Below are 21,036 nucleotides of genomic sequence, written 5' to 3'. Positions count from 1 at the left end.
GTCAATGCAAAATTTGATAATGGTGATTAATATATTCTAAGGGTATGTAATTAAGGTAGAGAGAGAATATTTGGATAAAAATCAAATACCCACTGCCACCACCAAGACCAGCCAACACCACCCATACCACCTTCATCAACACCACCGCTGCCTTCAACGCTGGCACCACCACCAACAAAACCACCCCCACGAAACCACCACCACTACCACCCCCACGAAACCACTAACACTCCCCACAAAACCCATCCACCACCACTTCCCACGAAACCCACCACCACCACCACTCTCACGAAACCCACCACCACCAACCACGAAACCCACCACCACCCACCCCACGAAACCACCACCACTCCCCACGAAACCCACCTATACAAAACCTACCTCCACGAAAAACAAAACCCACAAAATCATTACCACCAATTCGACAAACCCATCACAAATTAAATTTTTTGAAAGTTGAAGAAAGAGAAAGAAGATCTCAAATCCATGAAACTCACTACAAATTTTTTGAAAGTTGAAGAGAGAGAAAGATGATATAAAAAAGATGTAGAGAGATAATGAGATTGAAAGAGGAGAGTGAAAAATATGGGAGAAGATGATGATAAACCCCCACGAAACCACCGCCATTACCAACCCCACGAAAGCTCCATTCTCACAAACCCCACTACGAAATCCCGATGAAATCAACCGCAAAAGCCCGACGAAATCCTAAACAAAAACCACCCCAAAATCCCAGAAATCCTAAGAAATTATTGAAGTTGAAGAGAGAGAAAGAAGATGTATAAAAAATTCAAAGAGATAATTTGATTGAAAGATGAGAGAGAAAATATGGGGATAGATGATGATGAAGATGAAAATGAAGATGGTTTTGGGTTTCTTGAATTGAAGATGAAGAGTTGATGAATTAGATTGGGTGGGTTGGGATGAAAATAGGGTGAGAATTAGTGACCAATTAAATCTGATTATAGTTAGTAATTGTGTTTTAATTTTTCAAATGAGTGTAAAATTGACATTTGACTAGTTTTTTTTTTTTACTAAAAGAGGAAAGAAATTTTTTTGTTACACATAATGTTTAGCGGACAAAAATAGAAAAAGTTGCACATAATTATTGACGGAAGTAATATATTATTTTCTTACTATTTTTCTTCAATAGTTGGTTTATATTGTTGTTTGAACAAAAGAAATTACAAAATGTATGTTGTTTATTGTGTCAACCTTAATTGTACAAAATTAAAAAAATAAACATTTGTTATTACGATTAAGTATTGAATGTTAAATTTAACTATTAATAAAAACCCGTGCTTAAAGAGTCTATTATTAATATTACCGTTAATTGAGTATCAATAATTTATTACTCAGTATTACCAAAGATAAAAAGTAATTAATGTTATTCACTACAGAGAAATAAAAAATAGAGGGTTAATAAATAGAATTTCCAATTAAAAAATAAAAAAATCCAACAAATAAACATGATATGTATAGAAATATAGAAAATAAAATGTACTCCGTATCTTGTACTCCCTTCGTCCCCAAAAGAACGACCCTTTTGGGTTGATTTCGCGGGTATTATAAAATTAAATAAAAGAAGTAAAAATGTATTGGAAAGATAAATTTATATGTGGTTTACAAAAAAGTAATGAGAGATAGTAATAAAAGTATATGAAAAAACAAAATTTTATATGGGGAAGCTAATTTTGTACAAATATTAAATATTTTGTTGCAAATTGGTGGTATTTTAATGCTAATGGGTCATTCTTTTTTGGACTAAAATTAGACCAAATGGGTCGTTCTTTTGAAACGGGGGAAGTAATTAAATGATCCTGCAAGCTAAGTGGTCGCAAGATATGGAAATTTTTTATTACCGTATCTTTGGATATCAATAATAATGGGAATGCATTCAATGGAAATATGCAATATTATGGGACAAATAATAATGTCACATTTTAATAATGTCACATTTTATATTAATTTAGTTTTGTTCAACTATATAAGCAATGTCATTTGGCTAATAACCCATAATAACCAAAGCAATAATATTAAGATACATTTAATCATTCCAGTAAAATATGGTAGCTAAAGCTCACCATCTTTTTGCTATTTTACTGTTGATCCTTACTTTGAATCAACACACAATCCAGTCAAAACAAAATGCTAGCCCTTTTGGCTTTCTAAAGAGTTTAGAAGGACGTAGGAAGGGCCAAAACGTAGATGGCCTTCCCAAAAGCGAGGTGACTACTACCATGACCATTACAGAAAATGGTGAATCAAATGTCACAAGACTTGTGGATGCTACATTGATGAATCCTCGGTAAGTCATATATACATAATCTAAATTTCCTGTATGCTAAGGTAAATTGTTTTTCGTTCATATAATCCACATAGAGTTGTCAGTTTTTGACCCGAATCATTAAATCCGACTGTTTCAAACTGATCCGAAAATAAACTAAACCACCCGACCCAAATTTTCCAATCCGAAACTAAACTGAACCGATTTTTTGCGAAGCGTTACTAACCCAACCCGTTATCAAGCCAAACCGTTGTTGTCCGAAACTGAAAACAACCCGAACCGATTACATTTGAATCCGATAGTAACATGTTTCATTTTAAACCAAAAACCGTTTAAACCCAACAAAAATCCGATAAACCTAAATCGTTCCAACCCGTAACCCGTTGTGACCGAGCCATTTATAACCCGTAACTCGTTGTGATCGAATTTATAACCAGTAACTCGTTGAGACCAAACCGTTTACTACCCGTAACCAATTGAGACTGAATAGTTTACAACCCGTAACCTGTGAAGACTAAGTTGTATACAGCCCGTTACCCAATATGTGTATGATTTGATCCCATCCAACCCGCTATTCCAAAGACCAACTTATTTATGACTTAACTTGATTATAACATGACCCATTCCTACCCATTATCTGATTAACTCCACTCGATAATGATCCGACTCGATTTTAACCTGATATAATTTGAACTGAAACCTGCTTCAGATTGGGTAAACTCGTTTTCAAACCGACCAAGTTCAATCCATAATGATTATGATATGAGCCGATAATGATCGAACCCGATTTCACCCGAAACCCATTTTCAAACTGACCAAGTTTAACCCAAACTTATCATAACCCGAACCGTTTACAATCTGACCCGATTAGGATCTGAATTGTTTTGAACCGAAACCCACTTTAAACGAACTGGCTAAACCCATTTTAAAACCGACTTAGTGTAACCCAAACTGATTATGACCTGAATCGACTATTACCCCACTCGATTAGGACCCGACTTGAATATATAAAAACCACAATAAAAAACCCAAACCAAATTCACCAGATAATTTTAAAAACTAATCCACTGATCATTTCAACTCGTTATAAACTGACTCGTTATTACCCGAAACTGATCAACCCAACCTAAACCCAAACTGTTTAATTGACACCCCTATATGCACATGTTAATTATATTTTTTTTAATTTATACTCTATTATTCAATCATGCTTTTTTAGTAGACACATTTCGCTTATGTAATGTAGCAATGTTAGTTATATTGACTAATTTTTTGTGGTTTATAGTTTTGGTAAATAATTGTTATGCGATATCAAGTTAGAATCGTTTCATCAATGTATATTTTTATACTATCAATGTTTTATAATTTTTCATTATTTTAAAAACGAATTAAATTATAGAGGAGTCATACAATATTTATTAAAGAAATTAAAAGTAGCAAACACAAGTTAAAACAAATTGGATTATATAATATGGTGTCTTTTAATGTTATTTTTGGTTTGAAATATAATGTTATCAAATTTTAATGTTATTTTTTGGCTCAATTATCATTAAAATACAGACTCAACACATGGCTCAATTATCAAATCCAATTCGATCTGAAATATAGTTCGGTTTTCAACCTCAATCTAATCCAATCCGATTCGAATTATTTCGTATTATTGTTTCCATTCATCCGATCTGTAAGGGTGAAGTCTTATGGAGGTATTGGAGTACTATAACTTTTATCCAATTCCATATACTTGTGCCCAATGCCCCAAAATTTTATTTACTTGGGATTAAGGGAGTATTGAATTAAGATAATATATGAAATATCTTGAAATTCTATCTTTTAAGGGTCTTTTTTTTTTTTTAGACATTGTACATTTTAAGTTAACATTGTACTAAAGCTGATATTATTACACTTCGTACTAATGTACTCCATAATACGGTTATCTCATAAATGTCAGGAATACAACGATTCCTAAGAAAGACGAGAACATCAACAGAAGATCATTGTATAAAGTATTCGGGACGAAATGGCCAACCACACAAACCCAACTAACGTACCAAGTACTGTCAAAAACTCTAGTTCCTGGAGCACAAAACATGAACTCCATAGTCGAAGCTGCATTCAGCAAATGGGCACAGCATTGCCCCTTCACATTTCAACAAATCGTCGAGGGCGACAAATCCGACTTCCGTTTCAGTTTCTTTAAAGGCGATCACGGGGATGGACGCCCCTTCGATGGGCCTGATGGAAAATTGGCTCATTCTTTTCATCCAACTGATGGGAGGTCACATTTCGATGCCGATGAAAATTGGAGTGATGACCCTGGGAAAGATCAGTTTGATCTACCCTCTGTTGTTCTTCATGAAATGGGTCATCTCCTAGGACTCTCTCATAGTGATGATGTAAATGCTGTGATGTATGCGACTATTCGAGTTGGTCAGAGGAAGAGAGAGCTCCAAGACGACGATATTAAAGGAATTCAAGCCATATATAACTCATCAAGTAGCTAAAAGGCAGGGGTGTTGTATTACTAGCTACAATATGAGACCAAGAACTTCTATCTTCTATGTATGCATTGCTTAATTAAAGTCCATTCATCAAAATTTATCTTTGCCTGTATGCCAATTTATAATAAAGTTTTGACTTGCTTTCAAAAAAAAATAATAAAGTTTTGACTTTGCCATAAATCGCGGTTTGGGTTTGGGGTTTATTTTAATTTTTTGGCGCGGTTTGGTTTGAGAAAAACCTGAACCACATGCAATGGTTTGGTTATTATAAGCTTCTTTAACTATCATACAAGTACATTGTATTTTAAGTACAAGCATGTTTCTTTCATTTATCCTTTCATTTATCTACAACTATTGTAAATATCAATTAAAAAAAAAAGTATCAATATCAATATACTCCGTATATATTATTAAAACTCATGACAAGACATGGAATTCTGACATATGTCACTAATTTTGCTCATTCATACAACTCTATAGTTATTTGAAATATGTAACTCGTAAATATGTTGCACTTTTTATACTAATTTTTTTCTCACATATATGTCAATTTTAAATAGTTTCTTATAACAATTTAAGAACAAAATAAACTAATTATATCTAGAATACCCAATATTAGATGATGAATTTTAATGTTCAATTATATTTGAAAAAAAAAATTAATAGTACAAGTAATATTATAAAAATAATTAATCAATTTTTAAAAAATAATATATATTTCTTCAAAAAAAAAATAATAATATATAACTAATCTATGTATCCGGGGCATTGTATGGGTTAAAAATTAACCACTCAAAAATAGTAATTATTACTTTTTAAAAGTTAATATTTGAACTTATACATCTAAATAAATCTAACAATAACTCTCATGCATATAACCAAAGTTTATTTTTTAGTTGAAAATTCCATACATAATAAACAAAAAAGAACGGAGGTAATAAATTCTGTACATAACATTACACTATTATTTGGTTTACCACAAACTACTCACTTATATTAGTTTTTTATACATCTCATCACAAGTTATGACTTACATTGTTTGGCGATGATAGTCACTTTTTCTCCACTTGTGCCCCACTTTTACACTCCCTTAGCACATTAATTAATTTATGCACTAATATTAGTGTTTCTTATGAGTCACAACTCACAACACACCAAACCATCTTTACTTTTGACAACACCAAACCAAAATTGGAAAAAGTTATAAATCATGACACATGATAGAGAATATAGAGAAACGAGTTTCATAAGGAACTTTTTGATATCAAAATAAGATGAAATCTACTTACTACAACCCACAGTTTTCACATTCGCACCAAAAAAAGTAAAATCAAACAATCCACAGTTTTAGTATGATCCCTAAATTTCGTCTTATAATTTACTTCAAAACACATCTTTCACCCAAACTATAATAATAAGTGCACCATTTCTTTGCTTTCATACCAACTTAAAACTTTTCCCTCCAATTCCTGCAAATTCAATGCCTATCCCAAGAATTCAGTTAAGCCACAATGGCGGGAGCATACCCGTTTTGGGGTTTGGCACCGCACCCGACCCACCGGTTGCGGCAGAGATAACCAAAACTGCCGTTCTCACGGCCATTGAGGCCGGTTACCGACATTTTGATACCGCTTGCCTTTACTATACGGAGCAACCTCTAGGAGAGGCCATTGCTCAAGCAATTAAGCAAGGCTTGATCACGTCTCGTGATGATCTCTTTATCACCTCTAAACTCTGGTGTAGTGATGGACACCGCGACCGCGTGGTCCCCGCGTTGCAAGCAACTTTGAGGTACATAGGCTTTATTACAACACATAATATACAACAGTTGCATAAGATATTTTTTGTATTAGCTAGTTAGAAATTTTTATGTTGCTAATAATAGATGTTAGGGTCAATTCGTAATATTATACAAGTATATGTTTAATACTTTACTTGTATCACGTTAACTCTGATAACATGTTATAATGGTAAAACTATGTAACTATCGATATCGATAGTATGTTATACGGAGTATTATTTAGTTTTTTTTGAATAAAAATTGCTTGTGAAGTGTTTGATGAAATGTCTAATTGAAGAGCTAACAATGTACTCTCTTTTATGATTTAGGAAGCTGAATTTGGATTACGTTGATCTGTATCTAATTCACTGGCCGGTGAGCTCGAAACCGGGGGTGTACGAGTACCCAATAAAGAAGGAAGATTTCATGGCAATGGATTACAAATCGGTTTGGGAAGGTATGGAAGAATGCAAGAAACTTGGGCTAGCAAAGTCCATAGGAGTTAGCAATTTTTCGCGCACAAAATTGGCTCAAATACTATCATTTGCTACCATTCCTCCTGCTGTTAATCAAGTAAACTTTCAACCCAATAATTCAAACTTCATATTTAAAGCATACTTTTATGAATTATACTATGCTATGATATTGAAATTTATTTCATAATTTTGGTATGTATAAGGTTGAGGTAAATCCGAGTTGGCAACAAAAGGAGATGATAGAATTCTGCAAGGCTAAAGGCGTTCTTGTAACGGCTTACTCGCCCTTAGGTGCATTTGGGACATTCTATGGCAGCAAGAATGTCATGGAATCGGATGTATTGAAAGAAATAGCCAATCGACGAAATAAATCTGTAGCTCAGGTACTTGAACAACACCTACATTATACTCAACCTGAGTCACGTTTGCACACAAGTTGATTACAAATCAAAAAATTGTCACCTTTTCTAAAATATTAGTGATTTAAAGGGTATATTTGTATAAACATGGCACGCGTATACTTTATAATTAAAGGTTATTGTAATAATAATATGACAGAAAAACCTATTTCGAAATATTTGTTCTTTGTTAATTAAATAACATTTTGAGGTAAGTAAACGATTTGATCATGGATACCAAACTAATTCATGCAGGTATGTTTGAGGTGGGGAGTGGAGCAGGGGATCGCGGTGGTGGTAAAGAGTTTCAACAAGGAAAGAATGAAGCAAAACCTCGACATATTCGATTGGGAATTGAGTGCTGAGGACCTTGAGAAGATCAGAAAAATTCCACAATATAGAGTGTGTAGAGGATTAGATTATACATCTAATTTTGGTCCTTTTGTAACAATTGAGGAACTCTGGGATGGAGAGATCTGATTTGAGTGATGAATGTAATGTGATTGAGACAATCACACAAAGCTCTCTATGAAGAAGCATTACCAAGCTATACTTGATTTAGCTGGTTTTTAATTTTGAAGTTTTGTTTGATTTTTAATCTTGGAAGATTTTATGTGGTTTAACAAAGAGAGAGTAACAAAAGGACATGTGAAATAGACGGAACTTTGCTCGCAACTTCGTACTATTGTACACCAATTGGATACTACCCTTAAGTGTTTAACAAACTAAGGAAGGTGTCATGAACTAAATTTTGGAAGGTTTAATGAGAGAGAGAGAGTAACAAAAGAACATGTGAAATAGACGGAACTTTGTTCGCAGCTTCATACAATTTTACGCCTTGGATATTACCCTTAAGTGCTTAACAAACTAAGGAAGGTGTATGTACTAAATTTTGTGGAAGGTTTATGTGGTTTAATTGAGAGAGTAACAAAGGACATGCGAATTAGATGGAACTGATTGAGAATATTACCCTCTGTGAATATTGTAACCTCTTTAAATAATGATCAATGGAATACTCTCCGATCACGGAGTTTCACAATCTAACCAGAACTTTGATCGCAACTTCATACAATTGTACATCTTGCATATACTACCCTTAAGTGTTTTACAAACTAATAAAAGTGTCATACTATATTTAAAACGTAATTGTGAATGTTTGATAAAGTGCAACAAATCTAAATTATCGTTGTTAAAGTTTTTTAATTACGTGTAGACACTTCTCACAAGCGTAATATAATTAACTAATTACCTTTAAAAAAAAAATCACTTCTCACAAAAGTAATGTAATTTAAATGATAGTAATATTATAACCACCTATATCCCTATATGATTTAAATGAGTATTTGACAGAATATCTTAGTAATGATATAACTTTTTGTTTAGTTTACAAAACTGTCAAAACATATAATTTTTTTTTTACAAAGTATGACTTATATATTATAATTATAGTTTGCTAGTTTCATACTTGACAGATAAGAAAATCCATTCAACGTAACATACACCTTCCCACGTCTAGACAGCTAGAAACAAATAGACAATCCTAACATAACTCTCCTACATTTATCCATCTTCCAAGTTATTTAACAGCTTTTCTTCATCATCAAAAACCTCTCGTAATTCAATTCATTTTCATTTTTGTTGAAGTCCCTTAAAGACAGGAAAAGAAAATATGGCAGGGCATGGTTCATACTCGAACTCGTGGGCGGATCAATGGGATTTCAACAACAATAACGAAGATCAATCTTCTTCTCTTAATAAGAAGGGAAACAGCAACAATGGGAGTAAAACTAAAAGTTTGACGAAGAAATTGTCAAAGAAATTCGGCGAAAGCTTTAACAAGACGAAGGAGGTGTCGGCGAATGGAATGGAGAAGACCAAAGAATCGGTTTCTAAGGGGATGAGGAAGGCAAAGGATTCCACTTCAGGAAGCATTTCTTGGGTTGTTCAGAAATTCCGCAGAAACTCTTACAAATAGTTGTATACATGTACAATCTATTTATTTGTTCTTTTATTGAGTGATTGAATTGATTTCGCATTTCATTGTGTGTTTGTTGACGCGGTATATTTTTGATGTATAGGAAGTTACAAAAGACTAATGTAATCGAGATATGATCTTCAGCATTGGTGCTGTAAAGACATTTCATGTTTGGGTTGTGATTGTAAGATTATTGGATTTCAAATATTTGAGACTTCAACATATATTTTGCATTGATGAATGGATTTTACTTATTGGATGTGTACTTGTGTCTTGTTAAGCTTGAATTTTGATCAAACTTGATTGGGCCGCCCTCAACCTGAAATTATGGCCCAAAAGGTTTAGTCTAGCCCATTGAAGGTTTTTGTTTTTTCTTTTTTCTTTTTAGTCAAAGTCAAACACAATAGAATTAGACGGAGATGAATTGTTGGAGTGCCAACAGAATCAGAACCAATGAACCATGCTACCCAATAACTTCATCCTTTTCGAGTCCCACTCCTTTGTTGGTAGGCGCTTGCATCTGCAATATCGTTCACTCCACGGTTGGTTTGAGTTTGTGTTTTGCACCCAAATTCCAAAACGATAGGCAGATTCCTAAGAGAATCATTCTTGAGGAAATGTCAGACGAGCAAACACAATGCAACCAGTTCCACAATATTTGAGATTCTAGCCACCATCCAGTGGTGATCACACAGAGAAAAGTTTCTGACAAGACACCTAACATGAAACCATCAATTGTTCACTTTTAAAGTGTTGGCAGGAGACACTGCAGGCTTATTGCTGATTCGCCATAAGCCAAACCGTTTGCACACAACTCCTAACTCCTCCCAGATGGCAACAGACATTTGCAACAAAAGATACAGACGGAAAGTCAAAAACATAGAAAGAAAGGCATGTCAGGAGATCTACATAGGATAGTTTCGTATTCAGTACGAGGGGCTTAGTCCGATCAAAATTTCAAATGTGAGATTTATAATCTCAAGTGAGTCCATTCTCAATGCCTGAGGGTTACATCCTCAACAACGTTACAATTGTAGCCGTCAAGTTTAAAGCATTGTCATAGTCAAAGCTCTCCATCCCAGAGCTCTTCAAGTGTCTTAAAAGGCCCTTTCTTTGATAGATAAGGCCAGCCAGTGACCCCTCTACTCTGAGGGATTCCCTGATTTTTTCATGGTCTTCTTCAGTCAATTCCCAGTCAAAAATCTTAAGGTTTTCTTTCATTCTCTCATTATTGAAACTCTTAACAACTATAGTAATTTCCTGCTCATATGCCCATCTCAAGCATACCTGCAATTCCCAAAGATAAAAGTGACACTTTTGAGGGGATAAGGAATGAAGAGAGAGGATGACAGCAGAGATTAGAAGATCTCTGGTATTACAGCGACAATATAGCATTCTGGTTACCCCATTTAAGCCTTTAGGACTGTTTTAATAAATGGTATTGATAATGAGTTTGTGTGCACTTTTATCAAAAACAAAATCTACTCAAATGTCTATGGCAAAGCGATTCCAACCTCCAACTATATGAGCTTCACTTCATAAAATTCCATCACCACTTTATATTTTTTTGAGCTAGTATCAATTATTAAATGGTAATGATGATTGATGAAGGAAATACATAAGACCATTGCATTACAATCAAATTGTCAGTGAAATTTTCTTACATAATGACTCAAATATACTAACATTAGAGCCATTTATCGCTGATTACTAAACAAAACCTAAACATCATTTTCCAATTTCAATCTACTTGAGAATTTCTTATTTCGATTGAAATTCAAAGGACATTACTTCATAATGTTAAAATACTATAGAAGTCATTAAATTAATATCCAGGCAAATAGTTACAGAGAGATTTTGGTATATCCGTGTGACAAGGCAACAATTTACTTTTAGTTATGATAGTAACATACGTATATGCAGACATCACATTACATGCAATGTATAGAATGTGAAGACTTTAAAAATAAAGTGTAAAAGGCAAGTACCTGAGGTATAGACTTTCCTTTAGATTTGGCAATCTCCTGAAGCACTTCAGATTCCAATATCCTGTTGCTGCCGTAGAAGGTTCCTATGGCTCCTAATGGAGAATAAGCTGTTATCAGAATACCATTTTCCTTGCACAAGTCTATCAGCTTCTTCTGTTGCCAAAATGGACTAACCTCCACCTTTAATTTTCAAATCATGAATACCCGAGGTTAGATGATGACCTGACTTTGCACATATCAAAGGAGATAAAGGCAAGCTCTGAACTACATGCTATTAATCACAATACTAACTATGAGTCCACCATAATGGCTTATAGGATTATAGGAACGTACAAAGAATTTGTAGCATAGTAGCATTAGGACCCTGAAGTAAATAGTAATTGCATAGTTGACAAATAAATAGTGTTATTTAGATATGTTGAGATTTCAGGACAGTTATACATGACAAGCGTATTTTATATGCTCAGAGATCCTAGAGAACTAGAGGCGTTTACTATGTTGCAAGCTTTGATGACATTAAAGCAGTAATAAATCTGCCTTCTTCAAGAAAAATTTCAGGTGCACTGTACAGTGCACCAAAGCGTCAAAAGAAAAATAATCATGAAACGTACTTTCAAATCATATTTCTTAATTATACGGAATGAACAGCAGGTTAAGACTGCTGTATAAAGTCCAAGTTAACTAATTCTTACAAAAAAAATTACCGCAGCTTTCAGAGATAAATCATAAGACTCAGGAACACCCCAAAAAAAGAAAAGGTAGCCTCCTGTTCTATCTGTAGCATAAAACACCCAATCCTAGAACCATTTTTAAGAAGTATATCCAAACCCCTTAGAGGTGCACAAAACTATACTGCAGATAAGTTCTCTATACTAAAGATTAATGAAGTCAAGAAATGGACTATTTCCCGTCCCCTAAGGATACATATTATTAATACAACTACTCTGTAGATGAATGTAAGGAAAAAAACAAGTCTTCTTAATTTAATAATGCTCCTTCTACAGATTCTGGCCCTTTTTTTTGGAATAAGTGGAGTTGAGCTGAGCTGAGCATAACATAACTGAATTCAATGGAGTTAAACTGTACTGATAATAGTAATAACATTGAACTAAATGGAGCAAAAGTGAATTAAACTTAGTAGAGCTGAATTGAATTCAACTTAATAGAGTTAAGTCCAAATGGAAAGGAAATTACAGACCTAAAACAGTGATAAATGAAGAGCTACCATTGGGGAGAAAAAAATAATAAAAAACACTTACTTGATTAACAGCAGGTGGGATTTTAGCTATAGCCAGAAGATCATTGAGCTTCTTACAGGAAAAATTGCTAACTCCAATGCATTTAGCAAGGCCAAGCTTTTGGCACTCTTCCATAGCGGCCCAAACACCTTGAAAATCCATGGGAAGAAAATCATCCTCCTTTATTGGAAAATCATTTTTACCAGGTTGACAGCTTAGTGGCCAGTGAATCAAATACAAATCAATCCACTCCATTTTTAAATTCCTACAAAAACACCCCCATAGTAACTAGTTATTCAAAAACTTGAGGGTCGGAGTATGCATATATATTCACTGGGGAAGTCCGGTATCTTGATGTTTGAAACCAAGTGAACATGAGGAAATTCTAATTTTACAATGTTAGATTGTTAACAAGAGAATTGTTGCTAAGATAAACATCCAAATATGAGTAAATCTTTCAAATTTTCTTTGTCTGATTTGTTTTCCATTATAGTCCCTTTCAATCAATCAAAGATCTATGACAAACTAATCATTAAGCAAGTTAAAACCTAAACTCATTCTCTATCATAATGAATTGAGGAGATAACTAGCATAAACGGATTACATTGGCTACTCCATCTACTACAAACAATTACGACAGAATCCTGTCGTGCTTTTATGTGGTAAGACTCTCCTCTAACACAAATTCCAGAGCTTGTGCTTAGCCTATGATAGGATTGTCAAGCTCCTCAGATAGATATACATTGCCATCTATCCAACACTTTATTTTGCTTTAGTTACAACCAATCTACAAAACATTACTTCCTAAGTATATTTTACTATTATTTCCTATTTCATGGATTTCTAATTTCATTAATGAAAAACCAAACAAGTGAATATCAAAATTTTCATAACTTTGCTTTCTACAGATATCCATATTGTACATTGAATTATGGTTTGCTTAACACTTTGTTTGGATAGAAAGAAATGGAAGGAAAAGAAGAGAAGAGAAATGGAGGGGGACAAAATCTCTTGTTTGGGTAAAAGATTGGGGGAAGGAGGGGGAAGGAGAGGGAGAGATCCATTTTCCCTTTCTCTATAATAACCATAATCTCTCCAAAATTGGAGAGATTTGGAGGGAAAATGGAGCTCACCTACCCCTCCCTTTCTTTTCCCTTCCCTTCCTTCATTTTTCCCTCCCCTTCTTTTCCTTCCTTCTTTGCTATCCAAAAAAAGCGTAATACTAAAAGGAAGTTTTTCATAGAACACATCTACAAAGTTACATTTCTACACCCACTCCCAAACACCACCTTCATTAGTTAATCCTTGCAACACCTTACTATTAACATACTCTAGTTTGACTATACACGAAGTAATATTTTTTACACACTAACACTTTGTTTGGATAGAAAGAAATGGAAGGAAAAGAAGAGAATAGAAGGAAAAAGGACAAATTCTCTTGTTTGGGTAAATGATTGATGGAAGGAAGGGGAGGAGAGGGAGGGATCCATTTTCCCTCACTCTTTAATAAGCATAATCCCTCCAAAATTGGGGAGATTTGGAGAGAAAATGGAGGATACCTCCCCCTCCCTTTCTTTTCCCTTTCCTTCCTCTTTTTTCCCTCCCCTTCCATTCCTTCCTTCTTTGCTATCCAAACAAAGCGTAAAAGTAAATAAACTAAGTACATGAAAATATTGTGTAAAATTTGGCCAATTGACCAGATTGGTAAATAAAAAAGACCCTTAGCGACAATTTGGTAAAAAAATTTACTCCGGCGACAAATTGGTAAAAAAAATAACCTTAAGCGACAATTTGGTAAATAAAATAATCTCAGGCGACAATTAACACAAAAAATACAAAAAATTTCGATTAATTACTCGCGAATGCTTAATATATTTCGTTTTTCTTGTTATTTTACCAACCCTTTTTTACGGAAATAACAATTTGAAAAAAAAAAACTGTAAGTATCAATTTTCACTTAAGTTTCATACCCCTTATTAACGAATTTTTTTTAAAAAGGGGTTGGAAATAAGAAGGATGACATGTAAATTCAAAATTTTAAATGGAAAAAATAAATTTAAGAACACAAAACAAATTAAAATAGGATTTTTAAAGAGTTTGTCGGGAAAAAATAGATTTTTTGGTCTAAATGTCGTTGGAGTTTATTATTTTTACCAAATTGTCGCATATTGTTAGCTTTTTTTACCAAACTGTCGTCGGAGTAAGTTTTTTTTACCAAATTGTCACTAGAGGTCTTTTTTATTTACCAATCTGGTCAATTGGCCGTGTAAAATTTCAAAATATCAACTTTGGATACTCCATAACATTAAAAATTCTAAAGTTATAATAGCTTTAGTCATATACTCATATATGACTATAATAAACTCCGTTGCTAATAAATTGTGTTTGAATGGTACATTTTATACCAACAAAGAAATATATTGAAAACAATAAAATAAAATTCTTGTTGGTACACACATTTAAGTATCAGCTGAGACAATTATATTCCGGTCTAATTAAAGCTTACAGATTAAAAATAAATCCCCCTTAACATGTTTTTATCGAGAATTAAAATTGCTAGTAGTTAAAATTGTACTTCAAAAGTATCACTAATGAAGTTTTAAAATATTTGTTCCACTTTTCTTTTCTGAAAGTTTTTAAATATTTGCTCTAGTTATGACAATATTTACTCCCTCCGTGTTTTTTTAAGTGTTACAGTTTGGCCGTCACATAGTTTTAGGCAATTTAATTGATTTAAATAAAATAAGAGAAAAATAAGAGATAAGTGGGGTAGTTGGAGTATTAAATAATTGTAAAAGAAATATAATGGGGTTAATAGTTTATTGAAAAATAATGAATGTATAAGGATAACTATAATAATAAAAAGTAGTAGTGGGTTTGGGTGGGGACCATGAGATGAGAGAGATTATATTTTAATGTTGCTTTTTGTCAAAATAGAAAGTGTAATACTACATCCGTTACATATTATTTGCAATGATTTGACATAAAGTAGAGAGAAAAAATGTTCATTGCAAATAACATGTAACGAAGACAGTACTTATTAAAACACGGCCGAATATGGTAATTGTAACACTTAAAAAAAACACGGAGGGAGTAATTCATTTCTCTCACATAATTGATCAAATATAAATTATATTTTATTAATTTCGTATTTTCTATCCACAATTTTTTTTAATATTATTTTTGCTTTTTACAATTTTTTTATTTTTTTACTTATCACCACGACCTCACTACCTCCATATTTTATTATTTACTCCAATTACTCACAAAACTCCGTGCATGATAAATGGAGCAAAAAAAATTCCGAAAATACAAAATCCTCTGTATTTCATACAAGAACTCGACACTTAATTAACATCAACTTAAACAGATTGACAGACACGGCAGAAATTTCAAATCAATGTGATAAAGACACATAACATTGACATTAAATTTATACCTGAGGGATTTTTGGAGGCCAGGAACAACGAGGTTTGGGTGAGCATCACCACACCAAAGCTTAGAAGTGATAAAGAGTTCATCTCTGGATTGGACCAGGCCCAAACTCAAAGCCTCTTGGACCGCATCACCAACGGGCTGCTCCGATTTATACTTATGGGCCGTGTCGAAGTGTCGATAGCCCACTTCGATGGCCCGCACAACAGCTGACTTCATTTCATCCGCCGATACTGGAGGATCTACGGCAGTGCCTAAGCCGATGACGGGGATGCTTCGTTCTCCGTGACTGAGTTTGATTTGTGGGACTCGGAGTTGACTCGGTGGACTTGTCATATTTGACTCAGTTGTAAGGTGGATTGCTCGTACTCTTAGTGGGTCAACTCGTATCATATGATTTCGGAGATTTTTGTTGTGGGGTACTGGGGATGTTTCTGTGTTCTTTTTTTTGGATATTATTGTTCTAATGAGTTTGACGATGTCACATTTTTTTTTTTTGAAGGGAGTTTGACGATGTCACATTATTTTTAGACAATTGCATTTTCAAACAATTTGGATCTTCTTATGAAATATTTGTGGATATTCATTATCTTCCTTTGTATCATTTCGGAACAATCTAAATCTAGGGTTTATATTCTTATCCATTCAAACCCTAATATATTGTATTTATATATACCCCATTATATGGAATAGAAATACACTGATATATTCTCTATCAATCTCTCTTATATTTCTCTCTATTCTTAGGTTAATGATTAATTCGTTGTATACTGAATGTGCTAAATTATACTCATTATTATCTTGTTGTGTCGCATCTTGGGAAGAAATTAGAAGGACATTAATCTTGATCATGGGTTTTGATCTTTTAATAATGAAATCACACGTTTCAAGAATGTCATATCATTCCCAATCCTCATTAATTAATTTGGGTCTAGTACAAGGAGTCTCATAGTATTAATAATTTGGAATGTTAATGGTAGTGCCGCTTTATTTAATTACAAAGAACTCTCGTATTATTTTTTGGTTGCATTGGTTTGTTTATCTCGACTTATTGCTATACTTTATTTTCTTTTCATTGACGTTTTCATGAGTTACAGGCTAGCAGATGACGTTGACAACATGAATTTGACGATAAGGCTGGTTTTTTATAGTGGGAAAGATTTTGATATCAGGAAAGTTCATTCTCAACTATCTTGTTATTGTTAATTTTAAGCCTTTACATAATATATATTTATATTGTTTCCCAAATTTTCGTATTTTTATTATTCCTAGAGTTCAATGAGCAATTTAGGAATAGTTGGATTTGATGCAGAAAATAACTAATTAGTAGTTTTGTTTTGACTATGAGTTTTGTTTAGTTTGAATCTAAAAGGGTATTTAGAATTATTATTGGTGTTAATTTTATGAACGTATGGTTTTCATGAACTTGTATTACATATATTTGCTAGATTTTGGTATTACTTTTCCTATCCGTAGTAAATGAGTTTGGTTATTTACCCATATAATTTGTTTGTGAAATCCTATGTCTAATGTCTTGAATGTTTGTACGAAGTAAGCCTAAGGCACATGTGAAACTATTTATAATTTATGTATTGAATTATGTTTTTATATTTCAAGTATGATATGAAACATGTGGTTTTCCACTAACGTGAACGTGTTAAATTTTGGTTGCTTATGTGCTTGTTTCTATTTTCTAATTAAGCTTTATCAGGCAATATATTGATATAATTGATCCGACAGTATAGTTGATTCAATCGATTCAGGTATGTTTTTATTAAAGCGTGAAGTAGTAGGTTTTTACCTTCTCATTCAATTATAGTATTATGTACCTACTTGAAGTTAGATTATTGGAATGAATGTAAATTGAATATGATGAGCGGACCTGAAGTTTCTTATATTTATAAAGAGTATTCACACACATAGACTTAAAGTTCCTAGCTTGAACATAAAAGAAATGTGCATGATCTACAAAGCTAAAGCATGTTACTTAGATATCCACTACATACTAACGTGATGCTATAAACACAATGTCATGTTTACTTATGTTTACTTATGTTTCCAAAGATTAATTTTAATTTGGCTAGTATAGTTGAGTGGATTGAATAAGGTATGTTTTGATTAAAGCTCGAACTGATTATGTCATGTCTTATTTTTACCTTCTCTTTCTGAAAAATGTAGATGGATTGGTATATATTCTCGTACATATAGACTTGAAGTTCTTTAATTAATTAAATATATAGCAAAAAGTGTATTATGAGTTCAAGTAATTAAACATGATATTGTGAGAAACTATACATAATCAACGTTTTATTAAGCCCATAAATATAAGAGGTTTTGTTTTTTTTTTTTAAATGAATGTAATTGGGCATGAGGAACATGATAAGTGTTCTATAAGTATAATTTTATATAAGCATGTTTTTGCTAAAAGGAACACTTTACTTGATACATGACATTACCAAAAGAATTTATGGCTTAAAAGTTGCAAGGATTTTAAAGGTTGTTGGATTGATTCATTCCATACCCCCATTTGCAAGGATTAGGGGGAGATTGTATGTAACCCTTGCATATAAATAATAAAATATATTGATGGTCAGTTTGATACATACAATAACTTAAATATCAACGATTTATTTAATAGAAGTGGTCACATGTTCATTAAATATTTTTAAATGATACCATCTTGAAGATGGATATAAATGATTGATCATATACTAATTATAAATGCTCCAATTAAATAATTTTCCAAGAAGGACAATATCGGTTACTAATGAACCTAAAGCACGTCTTAAGCGTTGCAGTCTAATAGAGTTAAAATATAAGAACTTTTGGAAAAGGAATGGAGCATCTATTGACAATGATGACAAATTTGAGGAAATGATAAATCTCATTACATTTTTAGAATAAAATCACTTTTAGTAAGATTCATATGTTCCATGATTATGTAAAAGACTCCAGAAGAGTATGAAATGTCCAACAAGATTAACATGTATCAAGATTATAGTCAAAACTCCACCAGAGTATATATAAGTAATTATTAGACAAAATATTAATTAGTTGATTGTCTTGCCAATTGTATAAAGAAACACATGTTGGTGTTCTAATATCACATCACATTCATGGCCATGCACATAGTAAGTTCAATAAAGTGATCACTAGTGTTGAAAACTGACTAGAGTTCAAATTTAGAGAAGTGATTGGATGTGATAATTAAATTAGGCCATCCGGGTTTAATAATTATTACCCGTAATGGAAACCTGAAGTTTCATTTGATAATGTGCTGACGCTTTCTCAATGTTAAATATATAAAATGAATTGAATGGCAAGACGTAACATTGAGATTGAGTTATATTTGGATTATGAGTTATAATAATTTGTATTGATGAAAATTTCAAGATTTAATATGTTTTGATTTTTTTATATAAAGGAGTAATGGATAATGGCTGACCAGAAGTTCACCAAAATAACTTATATATTATTTTCAACTATCAAGTGATCAGAAGCTCACCAAATACACTATTTAAGTCTTTAAAGATCCAGAAGATCATCACCAACTAGAATTACGAGCAAGTGATTTATACTTGTATAACAATTCTTTTGATTGGGGCTATTATATGTCAGCACATATGAAATAGGAGATTAAAGAAAAACGTACAACTGCACAACATATGTCTCCCCATTGACATTGATCTCTAGAAGAGAAAATATTATTGAAAATTTAATAACAAATACACATGAAATTATAAAGCTAATGAATAAATGATTCTTCATTGAAATTGTTCTCCAGAAGAGATAAATTTTGATTGTGATCCTCCCAATGAAATGAATTTTACTGCAAATTTATATACTAAGTTGGTATAGAATTAGACGCCCCTATAAAAGAGATATTTTACCAACTTAGGGGGAGAAGAAATAGCAAAAGTTGGGAAAATTGAAAAAAATTAAATAAAGAATATTTATGATCCCTATAATGGTAGTTTGAAAAGTTATATATATGCCAACTTTTGTATATATATTATCAAGATATGTTGCACATTTATGATTTGATTTGTATTCAGTTATGACTCATGTTGCATGGCGTTGAAGATACATTTTGGTCATATTAATTATGTGTATACATTGAGATAAAATCATGCCAATTGTACTTGAATCACTACACATGAAGTGTAGGTTGTATATGATCGGTTCCAAAATAAAGATATGTTTAATAGATATGATATTTGACAAGATAGTGCAGTAACACTAATAGTGTAATAGTATATAAATACCATAGTGTATGAAATACCCTAAAAGTGGTATAGATATCTGAATTATTATAATAGATGGCCTGTGATGTAAGAAAAATTATGATGGTACCAATGAGAAATATATTCAGATATCATAGTAAAATAGCATTCGGAATGTAAGTTAAAGGAATTTTATGATACCGGCACATAATGGAACCGATGAATAATATGCATATGCATAATGGAATGGACTAATAAGTAAGGGATCTGAAATATATGTACATTTTGATGTCGACATAATGATAATGATCATAAGTTTATCATGGACCCGAAGTCCAATGAAATATGAATTTTTAAATCCACACTGTATAGTGTCTTGCATCATTTTGAGTCTTATATTCATGTGCATGTGAGTCATAGGTTAATGGTTTATTGCATATGTAGGAAATTAGATGCATTACTCATTGTATAATTTGTTTAATATGTTATCATGTTTTATATATCTCATATTGCATGGATTAATTTCTTACAATGGTTGTGGTGTATGTGAATGTTCATTCAAATAGACATATTTACAACTTTGATGAAAAATTAGAAAGAGATATTTATATTCCAATTAACTTACAATTGTAATGAAATTATTGATGACACCTATTTAATTGCACGTTATGAATCATGTAAGAAGAGTTCCTGAAGAACTTATATACGACGTATTTATATATCTAGCCCTACAAAGTT

General features: G+C 32.6%; 3 protein-coding genes across 3 annotated transcripts; 2 read left to right on the top strand and 1 right to left on the bottom strand.

Annotated features, from left to right (window-relative positions):
• Positions 1–2,066: 2,066 nt before the first annotated feature.
• Positions 2,067–4,788, top strand: LOC110713771 (metalloendoproteinase 3-MMP-like). Its single transcript, XM_021892216.1, has 2 exons — positions 2,067–2,308; positions 4,236–4,788. Exons 1-2 carry the CDS (start codon positions 2,067–2,069, stop codon positions 4,786–4,788), a joined length of 795 nt encoding a protein of 264 aa, XP_021747908.1.
• Positions 4,789–5,955: 1,167 nt separating this feature from the next.
• On the top strand, positions 5,956–8,019 carry LOC110713825 (non-functional NADPH-dependent codeinone reductase 2-like). The gene is made up of 4 exons (XM_021892265.1): positions 5,956–6,576; positions 6,895–7,138; positions 7,245–7,424; positions 7,695–8,019. Exons 1-4 carry the CDS (start codon positions 6,266–6,268, stop codon positions 7,917–7,919), a joined length of 960 nt encoding a protein of 319 aa, XP_021747957.1. The 5' UTR covers positions 5,956–6,265; the 3' UTR covers positions 7,920–8,019.
• A 2,118-nt stretch (positions 8,020–10,137) lies between these two features.
• Positions 10,138–16,875, bottom strand: LOC110713703 (non-functional NADPH-dependent codeinone reductase 2-like). The gene is given in 5 exon segments (XM_021892157.1): positions 10,138–10,572; positions 10,575–10,701; positions 11,403–11,582; positions 12,662–12,905; positions 16,080–16,875. Coding segments are annotated over 5 exon segments (1,035 nt in total). The 5' UTR covers positions 16,469–16,875; the 3' UTR covers positions 10,138–10,477.
• Positions 16,876–21,036: the final 4,161 nt, after the last annotated feature.

This window comes from Chenopodium quinoa, unplaced genomic scaffold (assembly GCF_001683475.1).
Source record: "Chenopodium quinoa cultivar QQ74 unplaced genomic scaffold, ASM168347v1, whole genome shotgun sequence".
In the NCBI taxonomy this organism is placed as follows: Eukaryota; Viridiplantae; Streptophyta; class Magnoliopsida; order Caryophyllales; family Amaranthaceae; genus Chenopodium; species Chenopodium quinoa.
This window is presented reverse-complemented; position numbering and strand designations above follow the sequence as displayed.

Excerpts from the sequence above, each read along its gene's own strand:
- LOC110713825 (XM_021892265.1), top strand. The coding sequence starts at position 6,266 with ATGCCTATCCCAAGAATTCAGTTAAGCCACAATGGCGGGAGCATACCC. Across the intron at positions 6,577-6,894 it reads GCGTTGCAAGCAACTTTGAG|GAAGCTGAATTTGGATTACG; the intron begins GTACATAGGCTT and ends TTTATGATTTAG. Across the intron at positions 7,139-7,244 it reads TTCCTCCTGCTGTTAATCAA|GTTGAGGTAAATCCGAGTTG; the intron begins GTAAACTTTCAA and ends GGTATGTATAAG.
- LOC110713771 (XM_021892216.1), top strand. The coding sequence starts at position 2,067 with ATGGTAGCTAAAGCTCACCATCTTTTTGCTATTTTACTGTTGATCCTT. Across the intron at positions 2,309-4,235 it reads GCTACATTGATGAATCCTCG|GAATACAACGATTCCTAAGA; the intron begins GTAAGTCATATA and ends CATAAATGTCAG.